The sequence below is a fragment of the Podarcis cretensis genome, assembly GCF_951804945.1.
Source record: "Podarcis cretensis genome assembly, chromosome: 7".
NCBI lineage: Eukaryota > Metazoa > Chordata > Lepidosauria > Squamata > Lacertidae > Podarcis > Podarcis cretensis.
In genome coordinates this window covers 35,788,292-35,810,602 of record NC_137176.1, presented here as the reverse complement: position 1 = coordinate 35,810,602, position 22,311 = coordinate 35,788,292, and the positions used below count along the sequence as shown (strand labels likewise).

At 39.5% G+C, this 22,311-nt stretch overlaps 1 protein-coding gene across 1 annotated transcript in view; it reads left to right on the top strand.

The window, feature by feature from the left end:
* Positions 1-20,990, top strand: part of LOC307219571 (uncharacterized protein) — a gene marked incomplete at both ends in the record, with an annotated part of 53,184 nt that extends 32,194 nt beyond the window's left edge. Inside the window, one exon of the mRNA XM_079982815.1 lies at positions 20,592-20,990. Within this exon, the coding sequence (XP_079838941.1) occupies positions 20,592-20,990 (399 nt within the window). The remainder of the gene's footprint in view (positions 1-20,591) is intronic.
* Positions 20,991-22,311: the final 1,321 nt, after the last annotated feature.

Sequence of the window (22,311 nt, the reverse complement as noted above, 5' to 3'; positions counted from 1 at the left end):
AAAAAAATGGGGGAGGAAACCTAAGTGGATCCCACAAGCCTTAAATCCGCCCATGCTTGATTTAAACATTCAGGAGGACTGATGGATGAACAAAAGTAGAAGAGACTGATAGCTGGATGTTTGGGCTTCCAAGCAATATCAACATTGCAAAGACAGCCATTGATAGCCTATGTCTAACTCTCTTACAGAGCCATCCAAATTGTTGGCCATCACTACCTCTTATAGGAGTGAATTCCATACTTTAACCATGTGCTGCATGAAGAAGTACTTCCTTCTGGTTGTCCAGAATCCTACAATTTATATACTGCTTAATGCCAATATAAGCTTCTAAGAGGTTTACAAGTATAAATATCAGTTACACAAACAATTAGAGTCTTAGACAAACCTTTCTTTCACAGGGACACCCATCTTTGTTCGTCAAGTTCATTTCCTTTGTTTTGATTCTGTTCAATCTACTACTACTACTACAATTATTATTAATTATTATTATTATTATTATACCCCACCCATCTAGCTGCTACAAGACATTGGATCAATAGACCCAAGAAACTATTACACTGATTCCTCCAAAACCGCCACCCTGAAAGATCAGGTGTTGTAAGCAGAAGCCCCAAATCTGTTCATATCCCCAAGTCTGGCACCTTACACATGGTTTTATGCTTTTACAACAACAAAAATATTTTTAAAGGCTGCCCAGTTTACAGCCTTAAAATAAAGGTTTTCTTGAGAATGTCATCCTTTGTTGTTTTCAGAATAAAAGATTAGAGAAAAGTTAATAAATTAGATTGAAAGTAAAACACTAAAGAATATACAGAAACAGAATATCATACCTGCTGCATTTGTGAATTATTAGACACTTAAACGACTATATCCCAGCACCATCAGTGATATCCTTTATTTACCCTTAAGGCGCTTGGCAGCTGCTAAATGGCTGTCTATGGCAGTTTGGTGGAAACAATAATAATACATTATAAATCAATGAAAATGAAGTTTTTGCTGTGATAATCTGATATAGATTTGCTAACATTTGTATGAAATTCAATTCTGTTTGATTGCATCAGCATATGTTTCATTTCTTCCAGCACTATTGATTTTGAAGGTTCTTATCCATATGTCTAAATTATTTCAGTTATATCTTTGCATGACTGTTTGGAAATAACCTGGATCATGTGGAATCATTTGTTCTATTTACAGGCTTCTTATAATCTGGTTAGCCAACTAATGAAATCTGGGTTGTGCCTCAGAGAGAGAAGGAGGGGAAAGTATCTTCAAAACACCTCTTGAAGTTTATAGATACCTGCCAGTGTTCCTGGACAATTAAAACTGCCTCTGTTTTTTCAACCCTAACAAAGCCAAACTTTGAAACATAGGGACTATAATCACACTTACTTAAGATAACATGGCATTTCTAAAATCCAGTCCTCTAATAGCTGGTGAAATGGGTAGCTACCATTTTTAATGAACACATTTAATAGTCAGATCAGATAGATAGACATAACTAGATTAGCAATTAACCACTTGCATTAACCACTGAGAAGTAAACAGCAACACATTCAGTCAGGCTGATGCCCAAGTATCCATGTTTAGGATTTCAGCCTAAAGCAAACAGCCTAAATGGGGACTGACATTTAAAGAGGAAACCTACAGAACAGATGCTATGTTGTTGTTTTTACTTTCCTCCTAAATGAGCAGATGTAGCAGGTATTTTTAGGAATGGCACAACACAGGGACACCACTGAAAAAGCCCTGCTCCTAGTACAGGACAATTGATAGTGGCATGTAAACTGCGTGACAAGAGTAAGGCAAGAGAATACCAGGGCATACAAAACAATGCCAAAGTCTCTTTCTCTGAAAAAGAGGCTTAGTTACCAACTGAAGTAGGTGTTCATGAGGGTGTGCGTCAGTGATGTGTACTTCCTGAATTACAAGACGGATGAGGTGAGCTGAATGCCTGAGTTGGACTGTGTCATTAACGAGGCGTCTCAAGTCAGATCAGGCATTCCCTGAACTCCCAAGGTGCTCTGTGGGCTTGGATCTTTAAAGTTATAGTTGCATTATTTCTTTAAAAATAAAAAAGCAAAACCTAGATTACTAGGGAAATGTCCTGAGTTCAGGTGGGGAACAGCTGGTGAGGTGGGTTTGGCTGTTTTGATGGAAAGGTCTAGGCTTTAATCACAGTGAATTATTTTACCAGGATACTCCAAGCACAGTGATTTGAGGGAGGGATACAGACACTGTTTTTGCTTTTCACATGGGTCTAGGACTTCTTCTGTTCAAGTCAACCGAGAGATCTTGGGGAAACTGAGTCCCTGCTGAAAAGAGTTACGTTTCCTCTACCTCTGTATTATTTCTCCTCTACACACCCACCCCTCATCCCTGATGCAACTGTGATGTGATTTCTGAAGTGAGTACGAAGTCCTTTGATGTTTTTTCCCCAAGGTACTCTGTTAAAAAACAAACAAAAACATGGGTGTTTGCATTGTATAACATCTAAAACACTAGTGAATTTGCAGGTGATATATTGCTTGGTGTAGTAGGGTGGCGGGCTTTGTGTTTTTTTTACTGCTTTTAAATGTGACAGTTACCCTAACATAATCACAGGTGGAACAATAACTAGAGTAATAATGTTGAGATCCAGGCTTAATGATTGGTATTTTTAATTTGGTTCTAACATATATTTTTTTGTAGATTAGAAGGCTGGCAGAAAGCACTGTTTTTGATGGCTTTTTTGAGGCACTGAGCGCTGGCTTTCAATGACAGTTCTCCCTAATAGCGAGGTGGTCGGTTGGAAAAGACGGCTGAAAGTCAACCATAAAAGGGATGCAGTTGTTCTGTTTTATATTGTATCTGGAACTGTTCAGAAGGATTCTCTGGGCAGAGCAGATGCTCACTGGAAGCTATGACAAATGACAGAAAGACAATTATGGTAGATAATTTTGTGAGTCCCAGATATTGGAGGGAAAACAATCTGCAGCAGGCTCATGCCAACACATGGCAGGAAGGGGCACAGTGGCATGACAGGATGGAGCTAGCATGCCTGCCCCCTCTGTCCCCTTCTTTGTGTGAGGGACATAACACCTGGAGAGGGCTTGTTTCATTAGCCATTTCCTGCTCTCAGACATTACTGTGAACGACCTTCATTTTCCTTGGCAGCAAAGCTTCACTGAGTGTTGTGATGCTCAGTTGTTTTAAACATAATTTATAAAAGTTTCTAGCCCTCATGGTCCTAAAGAGAATTTCAAAAATGCCTGCGGCTCTGAAAGCAAGCAAGGAGCACTTGGATTAGTGAAGTTTTGTTCTGCCTGACTCCTACTTTCTGGTTCCCCTGCCCCGTAGTAATCTTTGTGTTCTTTTTTAGCTCTGCTTTTTCTGTAAAGTTTCTGTAAAATTGAACCATATTAATATGGAAAAGGGAAGATTAATCACAGAGCACATATCCCTTCAAGAATGAGGCTAGGAAGCAACACCCTTTGGCATCTACTTACACATTATATTAAGTATGTGGTGTGCAGCGGCAACAGTGTGGTTTTTGTTGTTGTTGTTTTAAGTTCTAATGGTAATTGTCATGAGAAGTTGTCATTCCCATCAGCATTGCAGTTGGGCACAGAAGGATTAAAGCTCCTGTTCCAACATAGTTATGCTCCCAATGAAAATTGGAGGCCTCCCGAACTTAATTTAATAATAGAAATTAAAAAATGGATGTGCTGTGTATTTAATGTAATGTGTTGTTAGGCGTCATGTTTTCTGTGTTGATCACTTTAACATGGGGGGTGCATATGGATGAGAATGTGATCAGGAATGCAGTGTATATCAGGATTTCAGGATGCTTTGGGTTAATCACAAGCTAGTCCACCCCAAGACTTACACTACACATTTTAATGTTGCCACCCTGGGCTCCCTTGCGAGGAAGGAACTATAAAAATAAAATTCTGTATCTGTGAAGCTTAATCTGAATGCAGATTCTTATTTCTAAAAGTCCTATGCCTCTGAACATGAGGAGGAACTCTTGAATTGCTGAAAGCTAAAGTTTCCAAAAGACCTGTACAAATTCCTTGGTATGTAACTCAGAAGTAAAGTGCACTGAGTTCAGTGGGACTTACTTCCTGGCAAGATCTAGGCATGCTGGAGTGGTGAACAACCTCTATTCCAAGCTATTCCAGGCTTTGGGGTTCCTGCATACCAGGTACCCAGGTTTCCCATTGCTTTCCCAGTGAAGCAACTCCCTGATGGCAATCACTGGCCATTTTAAGAGAGTGCAGCCCATGAGTCAAAATCTCGGTCTACTGGTCATAAGGAAGCATATGCAACATGTTGATAACATGACCATAGTAAGTTCTTTCTGCTTCTATATATGCAGCATTCCAGTTGCCTGGTTCCAGCATTTAAAGTTCAGCCTGCCTCCCTTCTCAAATGTCTTTGCCACTGTGATAAACTGAACTACAGCTGACTCTCTCTATAAAAACTCTTTAGTTAGAAAAATCTTTTAAATTAAAAAGTTAGTGGAAGCTTAAATCTTCTCAGGTTTAAAACGAACAGTCCGCTATGTAGAATGATCTTATCTTAGAAAACTTTAGAAATAAAAAAAAGCCATTTTTTTTAAAATCTGATGAAACATCACATCAGGAATACTGTTGATAAATGTAAGAGTGCCTTAGTACTTTGAGCTTAAATGGCAAAATACATTGAGGTGACCTACTCTGAAAGCTTTTGTCGTATATTTGGAAGTGGTGAAATTCAGCCTAGGATTCCCTTCTACATTTAAAAACATTTTTTAAAGGCACACAACACAAAATTTGAAAGAGCATCAAATTATTCACAGTGTTAGTTCAGTAATAAACTCCACAACTCAACTCCTGCAAAATGCAAGAGCCTAATAACTGAAGTTATTACCAGTACCTAGTCATGCATTTATTACCTACTCATTCAGCCCCTGTGCCCCTCCAGTTGACTAGAATTCCAATTAACCCTGATCATGGGCCCTGCTGGCTAGGCATGATGGGATTTGGAGTCCAGCAACATCTGAAGGGCCACAGGTTCTCCAACCCTGATTTAAGGTTTGTACAAAAGTGGCTAGATCTGCTTTTTCCAGGAAGGGGCACAGTCCTAGATGTCAAAGAGATAAACAATTATACGACCTTTTGTGGACACCTGAAGGCAGCCCTACATTTGGAAGATTTTAATGTTTGATGTTTAGTTATTCTTTCTTATATTCTGTTGGAAGCCGCCCAGAGTGGCTGGGGCAACCCAGTCAGATGGGTGGGGTACAAAAAATTAATTATTATGATTAATAATATTATTATTACTAGGCATTCAGATGTAACGCAGGATCCAGGCACACTGACAGACTGCAAAATCCTGCATTCATTGTGATTCTTGTGATTGATTGATTGATTGATTGATTGATGGGTGTGTTAATGTAATCAGTACCTTAGTTTTAAAATAAAAAGATATGCAATGGAAATAAAATTGTACTAGTGAAATGTTTCTGGTAAAACCTTGATCTGAGTGATGAGCCAAGACTGGAACGATGGTTATATACAACCATTGGCTCTTCAGGTCACGGAATAAAATTGAACTAAGGATCAGCAATGCATTCCCTGTCCATTATATGAGTAGCACTACAACATGTGAAAGATCTGGCCAGTAGCCACTTCAACCAGTAAGGAGATTTAACAGCGCAGGAAGTATGGAGCCTGAGTCCTTGGTCACTTCCAGGACACCTTTTTAATGAGCATCCAGACTGATTTGTTTGCAGGGAGACTAGATGACATTGTGTCAAAGCAAGTGTTACCCCACACTTCACTGTGCATGGCTCCGTCACTGTCATCTTGGGGATCTTTGAGGAAAGCATGTTTCTTTCACAAAAGCTTTAATTGCAGAGCCTGAATTTGCCAGGATTTGATTGAATCCCACCCGAAAACGGCAACTGTCTGAAGGTGCCTTTTGATTTAAATTCCTTGACAGCTACGTTGTTTTATTCTATCAATAAAATAACAACTGACTTCCAGCAATGTCAATAAATATTCCAATCCAAGCAAGTAATGGCCATTAATGTAAATGTTTATTTCTTTGATCAGTCACTCGTTGCACTTTTAATCTGCACATTTAACATCAGTAAATAGTGGAAGGGAGGGGAGATATCGAAAGTATAAATTATGTCTTAAAAAGATAAGCAGCATCAGATTTGAGTGAGCTGACAGTTGAATCTATCTTGGTACTGTGGCAGTAAGCAACAACAACAATAGTACTTGCAATCCAAGTGGCTAGGAACCACTATTTAAATTTCCCACAATGCCCCAGATCTATGTCAGAGTATTTGTGAGAAAATAAAATGGTGCCAGCTTTTAAAAGCCAGACCAACCCTGGTAGGCCCCTTCCTGGGTCCCCAGCAGTGCCCAGGAATGCTGTAAGTAAACATACCACTAAAAAATAAAGTTATAATAATAATGAGTGGCCCCGAAACTTTTGTTCATGGCAGTGTTTGTGATTGACCATGACATGAAATAGGGAAGAAGACCATCTCTGCGGTATGTACAAGCCATTTTAGTCTTTATAGATGAAAACCAGCACTGCTAATTGTATCCAGAAAGCTAAAGGAACTGAATGATGCTGAATGACTGGTGTAATGTGCTGGTGGCAATCCATTTTTGCCTGCATAGTAGAGAAAAGCAAAATCTATATTTATATATAGCAGGGTAGGCATCAGCCAGAATACAGTTCACCATCCTTTATGAACAGGTGAAGCACATTCTCTACTGTAAATCGATTTTTATCCCATGGAGTTGATGGTCAGCAAAAATGCCCCCAAAGCTCAAGATCCTGAAGGACTATGATTGAAACACTGCATCACTTGCATATTTAGAATCTCTAACGGTTTCTACAGAGGTTTTTGAGGCCAGGGTACCAAAAAAAAAGAAAAAGAGAAATAAATCCATCTTTTCACAACAGCCGAACTGCTAATTCAAGGGAATAAAAAATAATAATATAGCTGTTAAACACTTTTTTCTTTGCTTTGCTGCTTCCTGTAGCAAAATAATAAAACATAAAGGGCACTGTTTCCATTATTTCGCTACCTGATCGGTTTTACATTTTAGCTGTTTGGTGAAAAACTGTCATGACTGGTTATATAGCTACTTTAAAGGAATGCGCTCATCAAGCTCTCTACACTGCAGACACTTTTTCTCAACCTCTGCTTCCCCCCTTCTCAGCCCACCCACCTCCCCTTATTTCTCACATTCACTTTCTTACTTTCTTGGCTGCCTCTTTTTTCCTTTTTTCAATCTTTCTCATCTCGCCTTTCCATTGTTATTCACCCTGTTTATTGCTTCAAGCAACCCTGACATACTGGACATCATCTGAAACTACAAACGACAGGATGCAATAAGCTAGAGAATAGCAGTAATCTGAGGAAAGTTCTTCATTCACTCTTGCTCCTAACTCTCTGTCTTCTTATCCTACATAGAAAATAAAAAAATCAATACCACCTCACAGGGCTTGATAAAAGTGCTGGATGAGTACAGCAGGCATGCTGGATATAGTAAATTAAAGTGATCAAAATTTTCCAGTCGACTCTGCCTATAGCCTACATAAACTAACAACCCTGTCTGCAGAATGTCTGTCATTCGAGAAGCTTTATTTTATCTGTGTCTCTGATTATCTAGAGACTGAATACATATGCTTATACCTGTGTGCGTGGGCACTTTTATGTGTGTGCAAAACAGACGCTGTGGCAGATGTCTGCTTATGTGTACACTCGCACACATCTGCACTATCTCAATATCTCTTTCCAAAGATGCGTAAACAATATTAAAATGCGCAGAATTAAACATGGATCATCAACTGTTTGGGGGAGGTTGGGCTGGTTCGGTGGCTTTTTGATACTATAGAGCTGACAGCAAACAACCATTTCTGGTGTTGCAGCAGCCAAACATTCATTTACAATAATCAATTCATTCTTTCCATGTAAAACAACTTGGGAAAGTCTATGAGGCCAACAAGCTGTGCTTATGAGAACTTTAATGCACAAGTAGCAGGGATGTGTGTGTGTGTGTGTGTGTGTGTAAGCAGGTAGAGAAATTACCCCTCAATGGGTAACCCAGTTGAATTTACACTGAAATTTTATGTTTGAAGCTCTGCAGGGCTGGCGCATTAGTGTTTCCTCTTTCCAACCTTATACTTGACTTTCAATTCATATCTGAGGGGCATGGGAATGGTAGAATTATAGTAAAACCACATATCTCTATTGCCAGCATGATGCACATGTGTTGGCCTCTCTACATATACTCATGAGCAAAACTTACTTCTCTTCCAGAAACTAGTTGTGTATAGGAGCGAGGATGTGGGGAAGTGCAGCTTTGGAATTTTATTCATAGCAGGAGTGATGGCCATCAGTTGCTAGAGTGGAATTTGCCAGTGATTGGAGGACAGGTCTCACCTGGCATATGAACCCTTTTGGGGGTGGGTTAAGCTCAGTGACTGCCCAAGGTCAAATAGTGAACTTCATTTAGTTGTTTGTTTATCATTGCATTTATGTCCTACCTGTGAGAGAGATTAGACTGTGAGAATGGGTGACTGGCCAAAGGACACCCAGTGAGATTCACAGTCCAACACTCTAGCCACTAACCCACACTGGTTGATCAGGGATGTGAACTGAGGTCTCCTCAGCCATAGTCTAACATGCCAACTCATTATTTTATGCAGCCAACTGATCTGACTAAATTGAGGATAATGCAATGTACTGCCGATAGACAGATAGATGATAGATAGATAGATAGAGCTCTGCTGGCAGTTTTTAACTCTCTTTGGGGTCTTTTTAGGGGCATGGTCACAAAAATTGACATGATGAGCTCCTGCACGTCAACATTTCCCACTATATAACTATGTTACCAAGAAGCTCTGGCAAGCTCATATGTGTATGTGATTTGGTTTTGCTCTCAGCAATGAGAGCATCATTTTGGTTATCAGGGAAAGCACCTCCAGCATGTGTCAGCACTGGCATAAGCTATAGGCCCATGCCAATCAGGAACAGAGGTTGCGCCCTAGTTAACTCCACAATGCAGTATTCTATTTAATGCAAGCAATCTGGGCAGCAATCTCCCATTGTGAGTAAATGGTTCCCAACCAGGAAGCACACCCTGCATTAATTAAATTAAGCATCACTTTTGATGCAGTACAGACAGAACAGAGATGATCTTGGTGGGTGGTTCCTTCGTCTGGCTGTGTGGTGTGCAGCCTGCTCTAGATGGGGTCACACTCCCTCAGAAGGAGTAAGTTTATAGTTCTTGTGGGGGTTCTTGTGTATACATTGTGGTCAACTGAGGCACTGGTGGCCTCAGTGGCTCAGTGTGCCTTCCACTTCCTTAGGCTGGTGGCCCAACTACAACCCTATCTGGACAGGGGTAACTTGGCGACAGTAATCTAGGCTCTGGTAACCTCAAGACTGGACTACTGCAAAGCTGTTTATGTGGGACTTCCTTTGAGGACAATGCTGAAGCTTCAACTAGCACAGAACATGGCCGCCAGACTGCTAACAGGTTTGAAGCAGACAGGTCATATATAATACCAATTCCTTTTCCATGCAATGTTACTCATGTCCAAGCCCAGACCCTCGTTGAGAAAGCCCATTCAAATCCAGAATCTTCAATTATCTGAAGTTCTTCAAGAACTAAATAAACTAAGTGTTTTGTCTCTATAAGTTAATAGATCTTTTTAAAAGGAAAAAAACCTTTGCAAAGATCCATTTACAATGGTCTGATAATCAAAATGCAAGCACAGGCTTCACAGCAGCAGTGCAAATTGTGCTGTTATAGCATGTGGATTTGTATTACATTGGGTTTGTGGCTATGGTCATATGATACTTGACTCCTTCTTATGGCATTTTCTTTCTCAATGTTGAGATGCAATGGGCATGACTATTTCACAGGGAATTAAGGTTTCCACTCAGGAAGTTTGCAGAGCACACCCATTCCGTGAAGAGAGTATTTTGGCAGAAAGAAGAAAGGGAAGGTCAGCCCGACTTATGAACAAAACATTAATATTTACAGAAATGAAAATTTCAAACCAAAACTGCTCAGCTAATTGATTTTTTATTTTTATTTTAGAATTAAAGAATTTGTGGAATAAATTCTGTTATGTGGAGGAAATGGCCACTTGTTTGCCACATTCCATACAAGGGGATAGTCTCACCTCCAAGTTGTGCTGCTAGATGCTTTCCCAAAAGATGGGAATGTGGCCAGTAGGACTCCAATCAAGGACAAAGAGGGAGCCCATCCCTGTAAAAGAGGGAGGGAGGGAGGGAGGTGCCCAGAGGTCTCAAACCAGGGCCTGGGACCCATGCACCTTACTCTCTTCACCACCATGACAGATGACAGAAGAGGAGGCTGCCGGCATTCTCTCTGCTTACACTGGGGAAAAGAGGATTTGCACTGCAGTGGTTGGAGCTGCTAATATACGGGGGGGGGATGTTTTCTGGTCTAAGGTCAATTTTGTAGATTAACCTTGTATATTTTCTTCAATTTGATACGATATCCAAATAGCCAGAAAATATCAGCATTGTTGTTTTAGAAAGAACAACAGATTAGAAAAAGGAATAAACATCCATCTCTTCCCCCATTTCAGAGCTAGTTATCTTTGGGGAAGACATTTAGATTTGCCTCATGGCCCCAGTTCCCATGGAACTGCAAAATGTATACATTGCTCATATTATGTATGTTTGGTTGTTTATAATTCTCAGACTTTGTATCTTGACCATGCCTGTGGCATATTCCTGTTTTTATATATGTATCAATGATATTTTGTTCTGGAATTCTCCTAATTAGGAGAATTACTAAAACTCTCTCATCTCAAGCCATGGTTTAGTGGCTTTAGCCAAAGATTAATTTGTTCGCAATGCCATTAGACCTGAATAAATTGCCTGTCTTCCTCACCTCACAAATCATCCAAATTTTGGAACAAAATTGGTTTTTTATTAATTATACTGCATTTGATTCATTCCCATAAAATATTCTAGTATTATTCCTTGACGAATCCCACACTGCTGACCAAATCCATTTTCTGCAATTCGGTTTTGTGGTTATCATAGGGAAGAATCTTAGATTCATCTTCCAAATTCCTCATCCAATCAGAACACAGATGGTTTCAAGAAATGTTGACATTTTGCAAAAGTTATAATTCCTGATAAATTATAATGTGGACTCAGCTTGCATGAAGTAGGTATTTTCTTAAACAAAATAGAGAGAATGTGGGAATGTTACTTCTCTGAATTTCATGCTCCCAACCTTGGTCTATTATACCAACATTGCCAACAAATATTCAAACTCGTTCTGTAATGCATAGTCCGTGAGAAACCCCTTTTAGATATAGATCAAAATTAATGTTCAGATTTAGTTACAATATTTTGTTTTATATTCTGCAGTGGAGAATGTGTTAAATGCAATTAGTAAGCAACTTTCTGCTATACCTCAAACACTGGCTGTTTTATTTCTCCTGTACTGCATTTGTTAAAAAATACTAAGGATATTTTTCACAATGAGATGGCCTGTGTTCAGCCAACAGTATTTTCCTCCTTGTAAACCAGTTTTACCCAGCATCCTTTTCTAGTGGCTTTGCAATGCTGAGGTGCCTACAACGTGCTCTGCTTGGCTCAATCTGTTTTATGCTCTTGTCTGATATTTTCAAGGGTTTTTAATCACAACAGCAGCAGATTGATCAATGACAGATATGAGCAACAACTTTTGCATGCTAACAGTGCAGGATTTTTTATCTGTGATAATATTTCTCTCTTAAAAGGCCTCTGCACTGCTATGTATTAATTAAAATCTAAATACTAAATATTGATTGATGCGTTATCAGGCCATAGCAGTTGGGCCCTGCCACATTGATTTTTTACTGTGATTTATTATCATATTTAAGAAAAATCATTTTGTGTGATTATACGAGGAAATAGACTTTAGTGAGGGTGTAATTCTTTTGTATCACTTTTGTTGTGTGGAAGACGGGGCAATTCCTCAATTGCAGCTAAGATTGCTGATATCCTTCATTGCTTCTCCTCTTCAGCCTGCGACGGCTAATGCTTTAAGCCTGCTTGGTCCTGTCATTAGGAATAATGGCCATTAGGATTTACCTCTTTAATCACAACTAAGATTAACAGATGGTATGAACCTAACTTCTTAAAATTATCTAGTTATTAGCAAGTATTTCTCCTTAACACGTTAATAACATTTGTTTTTCTTAACAGCATGGGCTGTGGCCCAGGCACCCTGCATCAATACTGGAATTTGTCACATGCTTAGTCTTCCTTGTTAGCTATAGCTATTGCAATTTCAGTGTATATAAACTCATGTCTATACAGCTACATGCATATGTGTGTGATGTGTGCACATGTACAGTATATATAACACACATGCAGAGGGAGAGAGAGGGAGATTAAAACAGGACCATAAATCCCAGTGCTTAACACTCACAGTAATCTGGAAACATGTGCACAGTTATGCCCATTTGCATGATGTTCAGATCAAAATAAAGTTAAATCCTAAGCATGTTTACTTGCAAGTAAATGAGCTCACTAAAGGCTATTCCCATGTTCTCAGATGTGTTCAGGGTTAAATTTCAAAACACACACAAACACACAACAATGCTGCATTTTAAGAGCATTTGCTGTTGTTATATTTTCATACCTCAGAACCTGAAATATAGATTTTGTAGACAGATTAACATGTGTGTTCTGAAACATAGCAAAGGATGCGTGATGGCCATCCTTTAAATGACACCTCCCCTGTAGGAGAACAAGATCAAATGTTAATATACTGCATGTCTGGAATCATTTATTGTATTTTGGCTTTTCAAATGGAATGCAAACAAAGTTATATTCTGGCCACTACTTTTGTTATTATCCCATTGTGATACCTCCCGGAATTATTATTATTATCAATTGGTTTTATATACTTTTTAAATGAACAACGGGCTTTGAAAAGTTTGCCTCATTTATCATTGCAACAGCGTTGTGAGACAGTGGTTTACCCAAGGATCCTTGAGTGGATTCGCGGCTGAGCTGTGGAGCAGCCCCATGTTTATTTGTTTTATATATTTATTTATTTATTTAGCAAGTTTTATACGGTATACCACTTAATTTAAAAAAAAAAAATCTAGGTTGCTTACATAAAATTTTATAAAGTATTCATTTAAAAATAGCAATAAAAACAGCCTTAAATAATAGTAGATATAATAACATTATCAAAACATAGATAAAAATCAATGTTTTACTCAGAGCACATCCACTGAAATTAATGGGCAAGGATAGCTTAGATCCATTAACTTTACAGCTGGTATGCTCTGAGTAGACCTTGGTAGGATACAGCCCAACAGATTTAAAAAACAAATCTATGTAATAAAATTAACATGTCCAGCTAGGATTGCCTAAACTACATGAATGGGCCTGCCTAATATCAAGTGCTGTCACACTAAAAGTTTGGTTTTTTTGCAAGGGCAGAATGAACATTATGGGGCACTTCAAACCAAACAACCTCTGTGCTAATGTAAAAACCCTGATCCTTACACATTGGGAATTAAATTCTGTAGATGCCAAAGGATTCTTTTGAACAACTGGTTAAGCCCAATATCAGTAAAACAACAAGTTCATTAGGACCAACCAAAGTTCACAATTAGCACCCACAATTCATCTAGAAATTCATACAGTAACACCATGTGGGGCAACTTTGGTAAAAAAAATAATAATAGTGAGTGTTTGCAATTAAGCCATCTATGCAACCACCTACTCTACTGGGGGGTGCTTCATTTGGTTTGCTTTTATGACATTTTTCTTAGAATTAAAATGAAGCTTGCTAAACATCAGGAAGAACTTTCTGACAGCAAGAGCTGACAAGACAGTGGAATGGTCTCCCTCGAGAGGTGGTGGACTCTCCTTCATTGGAGGTTTTTAAGTTGAATTTGGGTGGCCATCTGTCATGGATGCTTTAGCTGAGATTCCTTCAGTGCAGAGGGTTGGACTACATGAGCTTTGGGATCCCTTCCAATTCTACAGTTCTATTATTCATTTAGCCATTCTAAATGAAGAACCTCTTCATATGCCTTCTTTATGTGTACCCTTAATACGTCATCTTGTGTATGTGTGTGTCTTCTGCTGCAATCCTATGCACACTTACTTCAGAGTAAGTCCCAGTATGTTTCATCTAGGTAGTGTAGAATTGTGCTATAGATCTAGATTGGGTCTATTTTCATTAAATTTACTTGTATTTGTCTTTTCTAAGAATCCATACATTCAAAATTCCATGGCTGGTCATTAAAACTAAATATGCTGTGGTCACCAAAAATAAATAGTTCTTTCTGAATAATTGTTTTTATTCCGTGCTGTTAAATGCATATTGCATTGGTAGAAAGGCAAGCCTAAGAGAAGATGATATATCTGCCTAAGGACTTTCGCCAAAATAGGTTTCTCATTCATGCTGAAGCTGCACTGCTAATATTGTTATTGAAACTTCAGGGGAAATGCCGAAGGATATAAAAAAAGATATAATAAGACTAGTGATATAGCAACAGCATGTTCCCTGGTGTGAGTAGAAACATGTGCTAAGTAAACATAGCGATGCTTTGCATGTTTACTTAGAAGTAAGTCCCATTGAGTTCAGTGGGATTTACTCACAAATAATTGTGAATTGGATTACAGCTTTAGCTGCAATCTTATAGCCCCATACTTGAGGGCAAGTCCCATTGAACTCTGTACTATTTACTTCTAAATAATCCTAGACAAATATAGGATTGCACTGTTAATCATGTTTTTATATATTATAGAGAATTCATAAGAGAGAGAGATTTGCAGAGCAAGAAATACTTTCCTAATGGATATCAGTCACTAAACTTGAGGGACTGATAGGATGTAGTAACGATTGCAAACACACTTCAGTAGTGCAAATGTGCTTACTAAGTAAGCTTTAAACATTTAAACCCAAGATTTAATGCATTACAGGGAAACTGCTTAACCATTGTGTTCAATTTTATATGCAGGTTGTTTCCTGTCAATTCTGGTGATAAACTTTGCCAAGAAAAACTAAATAACAGTGGTCAATGAGAAGCCCAGGCATACACAGAATATCCATACCAAGCACCATCCCAATGTCATTTACTTATTTGGAAGAGAAAATTTTCAGCCTGCTGCTACCAGGAAGTTTGACATTGAAGAGGCAACTGGGAATAAGACTAGTGATCTAATCCTGCCCTCAGTACTACCATTTCAGCATAGCTTCTAAGTTTAAATGTCTGCAAATGTTTACTCAAAATTGTTGCCACTATGTTCAGTGGCATATATTACAAAATAACTGAGCACAGTATTGCAGACCTAAGCCATCTCAACTAGACCATAGGATACAGGTGGTTACTAGAACTGGACAGAAAACAGTGTTGCCAACCATCCATTATTTTACTGGAAACACCAACAAACTGAATTTTTCAGAAGTTACGTGTACTACAGATCTGAGAAGCCAGATCCGTAATTTTGTTTAGTTTTGCTATGTACAGTATTCCATGCTGTGAATCAGTAGTGGGCAAACTGTGACTTTCCCATGTATGTGGTTTTTTTTTACTTAATTTCCCATCATCACTGACCATCATCAGATGGAGCTGATGAAAAGTGGAGTCCTCCAACATCCGGAGAACCATAAGTTGTCTACCTCTGGTTTATCCCAACCAGGCTCTGCATGACCCACCAAGCTTTATCCAGGATAACAGTGATAATGGTGATTTATTAGATTTCTTTTTCAATCTTCACTATAAAATTCCATAAAAGGTTGCAACCATGTAATAAAAATGTAACATTAAAATCAGTTTAAACTATTTACAGTGCACCAGTCTCACCCAGGGTTCTACCTCTGGATTTCTCTTTTTCTCTGAGCTGCCAGGTTACAGACTGCTTCCACCTCCTGACCCTGCCCAGTGGGCAAGCATTTATGAGATCAAAGCTTGGCAGCCCGCATCAACTTGGACAGAGAAGGAAAAACGAACGGTTTGGGGATTTAAACCTTCCTTCACATTAATAACTAAATTGCAGATTAACTGAAAGGCAGGTAATCTGCCCACGTAATCTGCTGGCCCCAGAAACTGTAACTGAGCCCTAACTTATGTTGACATGGCACTTTGAAAAGAAAAGCACACCATTTGCATTTAACTACAGTGCTGTACGGGATGTCAGATTCATGTTCAGTGTCCTGAACATTTGCAAGGGGGAAAAAAACATTCAGAGAATAAGCCATGTGTATCCCCAGTATATACTTAGACAGATTAGTATTTGTCTGAGTCTGTATATATAACAGACTCTTGAGAAAACTAATAAGAACACCTAATACATTTGTTTGCTTTTAAATGTTTCAGGCTCTCTCTTCCCCCAGGCCAATACTATTTTCCCACAAACCACTGTCTGGCTGCTCACTTTGCTCCCCTGACGCCCTAATTCCAACCCTGTGTCACTCATGGCAGTCAATCAGTAGTGTTGCAAGGTCAGCTGAGACATGGATTTCTAATAAGATTAAAGCTCATGAGTATGGTTTTAGCCCTTTTCTTTTCTGAGGCAGAGGAGCCGTATTACTGGTGTGATCAAGATATTCGCTTCTTACATGTACTAACCTGCTTGCATTCCACAATGACCCCACTGCTCTTAAGGAATCCATTCTCTCCTCTCCAGTAGCAAATTGAACCAGTTCAATTAATACAAAAGACCAACAATACTGTGGGTGTGTGGAGATGATTTCCACATGGTATAATTGTAAGCACTGTCAAATTGCGTGCTAGGTTTGCATGTTCTGTGGTTTCCAAAATCAGACTGCCAGAATTTTGCTTTCAAATATTTCTTTTTAGCTTTGGGTGCTGTAATATGTCGAGAAACCAACTAGCACCAGTTCAACTCAGTATTTATCAATACCATTCATGTATTTGTGGCTTAATAAGACATAACAGTGTTGTGAGTTTCCATGGTATTAGTGATCTTATCCTTAGTTCCACCATATTGTTTTATCTGGTCACATGAAGCTCCCTGTCATGGATCTGTCCTGGGCTGTCTATTCTCTATTCACCACCTGCTGTTCTAGAATAAACAGCATATATGCAAATAAGTAGCTACCCAGTGTGTTTATACACATATTTGCAAAAATCATTGCCTGCTTGTAGACATGTCTAGTTCATTTCCAGTGGTGATGTAGCTAGGTAATCTTAGTCCCTGGACTTAATTGTCTTATTGTGGGAGGTAGGCTTTAGATGGACATGTGCATGACTTCAGTTGCATAGCACATAATTAAAAATTAACTTCAACCATGAAGGCCCCTTTCCTGGTCACCATCTGCCTGACTTCTGTATGTGAGAGAAGACTGTTCTTCAAGTGCTAGATCACTCCAGCATATATATACCATTGTTCCTCAGCATTTGAAGAGCCAGAAGATACCATACAACTTTTTTGGGGGGGACATGCAGCCCCCTAGTCTCTTTGGACCCATATAGCTCCTTCACACAAGGAATATGTGAAGAGGAATTGGCTCTTTCCTGGTTCCCAAATTGTATCCATAATCAGAGTGATGACTAGATTGCATATATTTTTTGTGTAGGCAGCAAGGCCTCTTGTTGAATTCATAGGGACACCACCCAGATTGTAATTTCCAAAAAAAATTCCCACAAATCAATTGTGGCAAGCAATGATATTTGGCAACTGGCATTTTATTTCACTTTGTGTTTTTGACAGAACTGAAATATGTATTTCAATCAGTAGCACTGCATCAAAGCCACATCACCGCAGATGGCCTAAGGTTCTTCCCTTCATTTGTCTTAAGCACGAAAACAGCTTGATCCTAGTGGAGAAAACTGTATCACAGAGAACATGGGAAATGTGGGAAGAAAATGTTCAAAGGAAGATTCCAAAAATATAAAGGAAACAACAGTACCATGGCCACCAGCAACATTTTCACAACCTTACAACCAATACAGAAATCCCTGCTTTTCCCATTGTAAGGAAAGGGGTACTGTAAACAAGGCGATCACTGGTATATGTATTGAGCAGTAAAAACCACAAAATGCAATATATACACAGACATACACACACACACATGATATATAACTATCTATTTTTAAAGCCCCGAAGAAGTATATATAGCTGCCTATGTGAGGGATAGCAAAAAAAAATAAAAAAATCTGCAGACCAGCAACTCATACATTACTGTTCCTGCCTATTCATTCATAATTGTAGCCCACATCTCAAGAAATAGATCTGTTTCTCTTTTTCATATCTATCTGCCTGGCCTGTCAAAGCTGTACTAGATTACTTTCCCCCCCTCACTGTACTAAACTGTGGTTTTCCAAATAAATTATTACACCACTCTTGGCTTGCAGCAATACCATGGCAGAATGGATAAACAATTCACATGGCTCAGCCATCACTCTAAATCTTCATCAGACACTGTTTCTGTGGCTGAGCCCCTTTATCTTGAATGTGTCATTCCTAATTTTCCGTTTCAGGTTCTTTCCACATTATTTCATATTGGCTTGAATTGCAGTACATATGTCCATGAAAAACTGGCAACGCACAAAACTAACTGCGCTAGCTCTCTCACAGAGATGTGGGTCTGGAAGACAGGGAGTGGGGAATCCCAGTCGTTTGACCACACAGTTAGGGTAAATGATAACTCCCATACAGAAATTGCTGATAATGTTTTTGTGGGTGGATGGGGTCATAGGGTTCCAGATGTTGGTCTGTTTATTGAGCATTCACCTTGATTTGTTTACACAAAGCTTATGTGGAGGTTTGGCTATGCCTATTACTGAGCATTCATCCTAATTCATTCATGGGGCAGTTATACAACCATGAGCATTCATCCTGATTTCCTGAGTTGCTCCAGCCCCCTGAACATTGCCTCCCCCCCCCCTTTCCTGACAAAGGCTTGCCCTTATTTGTTCTTTATCACAGAACCTTTGCCACTGCCTTTCCCCATATCAACCAGCCTTTTACAAATTTGCTGCCCCTTATCTTGGCGAAGTCTCTCTTTGCTTCTTTGGTCTGTCTTCCACTGCCCAGCTGACTTGGAATGAACCGAGTCTGTCAGAGATAAAAACCTTCCTCCTATTCTGGGATTTCCTCCCAATGCAAATGGCAGCTTCAGAGAATAGATTTTCCTCAGCACCTCAACAGGAGAGGAATGGGTTAATCCCTGCCTCCCCACCTGCTGCGATCCAAAAATTATCATAAAAAGTAAAGATGCATTTCTGCTTTGGGCCTCAGAGAGTTGTGCATAAGTTAATTACAACAGTCTGGTTTAAACATGATGCTACAGAGTTCCAGTGGAAAAGCTTCACATGGCCAGTGTGAGATTTAAAAGGCACAGACACATATGGCATGCCCACCTGGTCACCAGAAGATGGACTTGCTATTCCTCCACATATATATGGGCTGGTGAATGGGGCAGGGAGCTTCTAAACACAACACCGACTCTGTATTCAGATGTTTGGGGCTAATGTGCATGGGCTGAAAATGGTGAGGGGAATTCCTGTTCTCAACATCCTTGTATGAATAAGCTCCGTTTAAGACCTTCCACATCCCTGGGGAGCTGCCAAGCAAGGCCACTGAGTGGCCAGCTGCCTACCCTTCTCCCACCCCCAAAGCTGGTGGGGAGGTCACCATTTTCTTTTCCTCACAATTCACGGCTGTTGCACCTGTCCAGTACATTTTGAGAAAGACAAAATGGTAGCTAGAAGGAAGCTTTTCCTCTCCTCGTACTTGGTTTATTTTTTTAAAATAAAAAAAAATAAATCTTAAGAGACCCACCCACAGAGGAAGTAAAACAGCCAGGGCATTTTGCTCAGACCTAAAGCCAGCCCCAATCAAAGCCCCACAGTCACAGAGATCAGTGGGTACATATTTTATTCTGTTCCTCTACAATACATTATGCAATTGGTTTGGTAAATAGTTGTGCCATAAGTATGTACTCCATAAATTACAGAGGGTTGATTTTTTTTTTTAAACCGAACATCAGGACAAAGTACGCTAAAAGGTTTTCCGTATTTTACTATGAATTATGATATTATCCATCATACTAACCACACTTTAAGAAAGCTTTCCTTTCTTCTCTACATAATATTATCCATAACCCTCCTCTTTCTAACTGCATGCAGGTGCATGTTTTCAACCACTCTCCACAGTATCTTAACAATCATTGCAAATCCCACTTATCCAAACTAGTGATTAAAAACCTTTAAGGAGATGCTGCTTAATTAAAAGCAAAGTAGACATTTATTATGCATTTAGTATGCCAGTTTGGCTATGACCTAAGCACCATTCTCTAATTACTTTTTTTTTATTCTTTCACATATTACAGCAAACAATATGATAATGTGAAAGCAACATAATAGCTTATTCAAAACACTTGTGCTCGGTTTTGAAGTATTATTAGTACAGTTGTACTGGGGAAAAGAGAACCTAATCCAACAGCCAGGATTAGAAATACCAGTAAGTGTAAATGGAGACAGAGACATTGCTTTTTTGGTAAAAATGAAGACCTGGTACTCATACCTTGATAAAAGTGCCATTGGTACCAGTGCATAAAAGAGAGGAGGAGGAGGAGGAGGAGGAAGAGGAGGAGGAGGAGGAGGAAGAGGAGGAGGAGGAGGAGGAGGAGGAAGAGGAAGAGGAAGAGGAAGAGGAAGAGGAGGAGGAGGAGGAGGAGGAGGAGGAGGAGAAGAAGAAGAAGAAGAAGAAGAAGAAGAAGAAGAAGAAGAAGAAGAAGAGAAGAAGAAGAAGAAGAAGAAGAAGAAGAGAAGAAGAAGAAGAAGAAGAAGAAGAAGAGAAGAAGAAGAAGAAGAAGAAGAAGAAGAAGAAGAAGAAGAAGAAGAAGAAGAAGAAGAAGAAGAAGAGTAGTAGTTTGGATTTGATATCCCGCTTTATCACTACCCGAAGGAGTCTCGGCTCACATTCTCCTTTCCCTTCCTCCCCCACAACAAACACTCTGTGAGGTGAGTGGGGCTGAGAGACTTCAAAGAAGTGTGAGTAGCCCAAGGTCACCCAGCAGCTGCATGTGGAGGAGCGGAGATGCGAACCCGGTTCCCCAGATTACGAGACTACCGCTCTTAACCACTACACTTCAGAAAGAACCAACCTTGAGAGAAAACGGGCTGCCTTTGGCTTAAGCTGTGATGTAAACCCCACTAGCGCAAATCAGAAGTAATATTGTAGGGTGAGTTCTAGAATAACATAAAGTTCTCACCTCTGTGGTGCAAGTTGATTCAGTACACTGGAAAGGACATGCTGTTTGCTCATCCCCCATGGCTCATTCTGGGACAACCTATTAAGATGGAGAGTAGAAGACACCTGGTGTAATTAGTTCTAAACTATTTACATAATGTTTGCTTAATGTTTGACTACATTATTTACCCTGCATATGCATTGAATGTTTCTTGAGGTGTGGAGGTAGAATCATAGAATCGTAGAATTATAGAGATGGAAGTGACCCTGAGGGTCATCTAGTCCAGCCCCCTGCAATGCAGGAATATCAACTAAACCATCCATGGCAGATGGCGATCCAACCTCTGCTTACAAACCTCCATGGAAGGAGAGTCCACCACCTTCTGAGGGAGTCCATTCTACTGTTGAACAGCTCTCACCAACAGAAAGTTCTTCCTCATATTTAGTTGGAATCTCCTTTCCTGTAATTTGGATCCACTGGTTCGGGTTCTAACCTCTGGAGCAAGAGAAAACAAACTTGCTCCAACTTCCACGTGACAGCCCTTTAGATACCATATCTCCTCTCTATGGGGATTGTTTGTTATATGTACGTATTTTAGACCCTGAAAAATAAAGTTAAGGATAATCAGTGCTTTTTTTCTAGGGGAACGCAGCAGTAAGCATACCCCTAAACATTTTGTGAATCTAAGTTTGGCCTCATTGAGGGGCAGTATTTCACTATGAATAGGAAAATGAGAGTACCCCTAAACATTTTTTTTAGAAAAAAAAGCCACTTAGGATAACATCAACAACAAGAACAACAACAAGAACAACAACATTAGGTTCTCGGGAAAGCACTCTATGACGTGATCTCAAAAGTGGGTTGAGTCAACTTTTCATTGAGCTGTATCCAGGGACAAATTTCTCAGAATAAATGAATGTCCCTTATGAAGAGAATGTTTGAGTTAATCTTCTGTTTCTGAACTGTCCCACTTCAGACTAGTTTGACTCTTCCTCTAGAACATGGACTACAGTTGTGCTGCCTATGTTTGATGGGAATTGTAGTCCAAAATGCATTGTCACCACCAAGCTGGAGATGTGAGAAAGAAGAG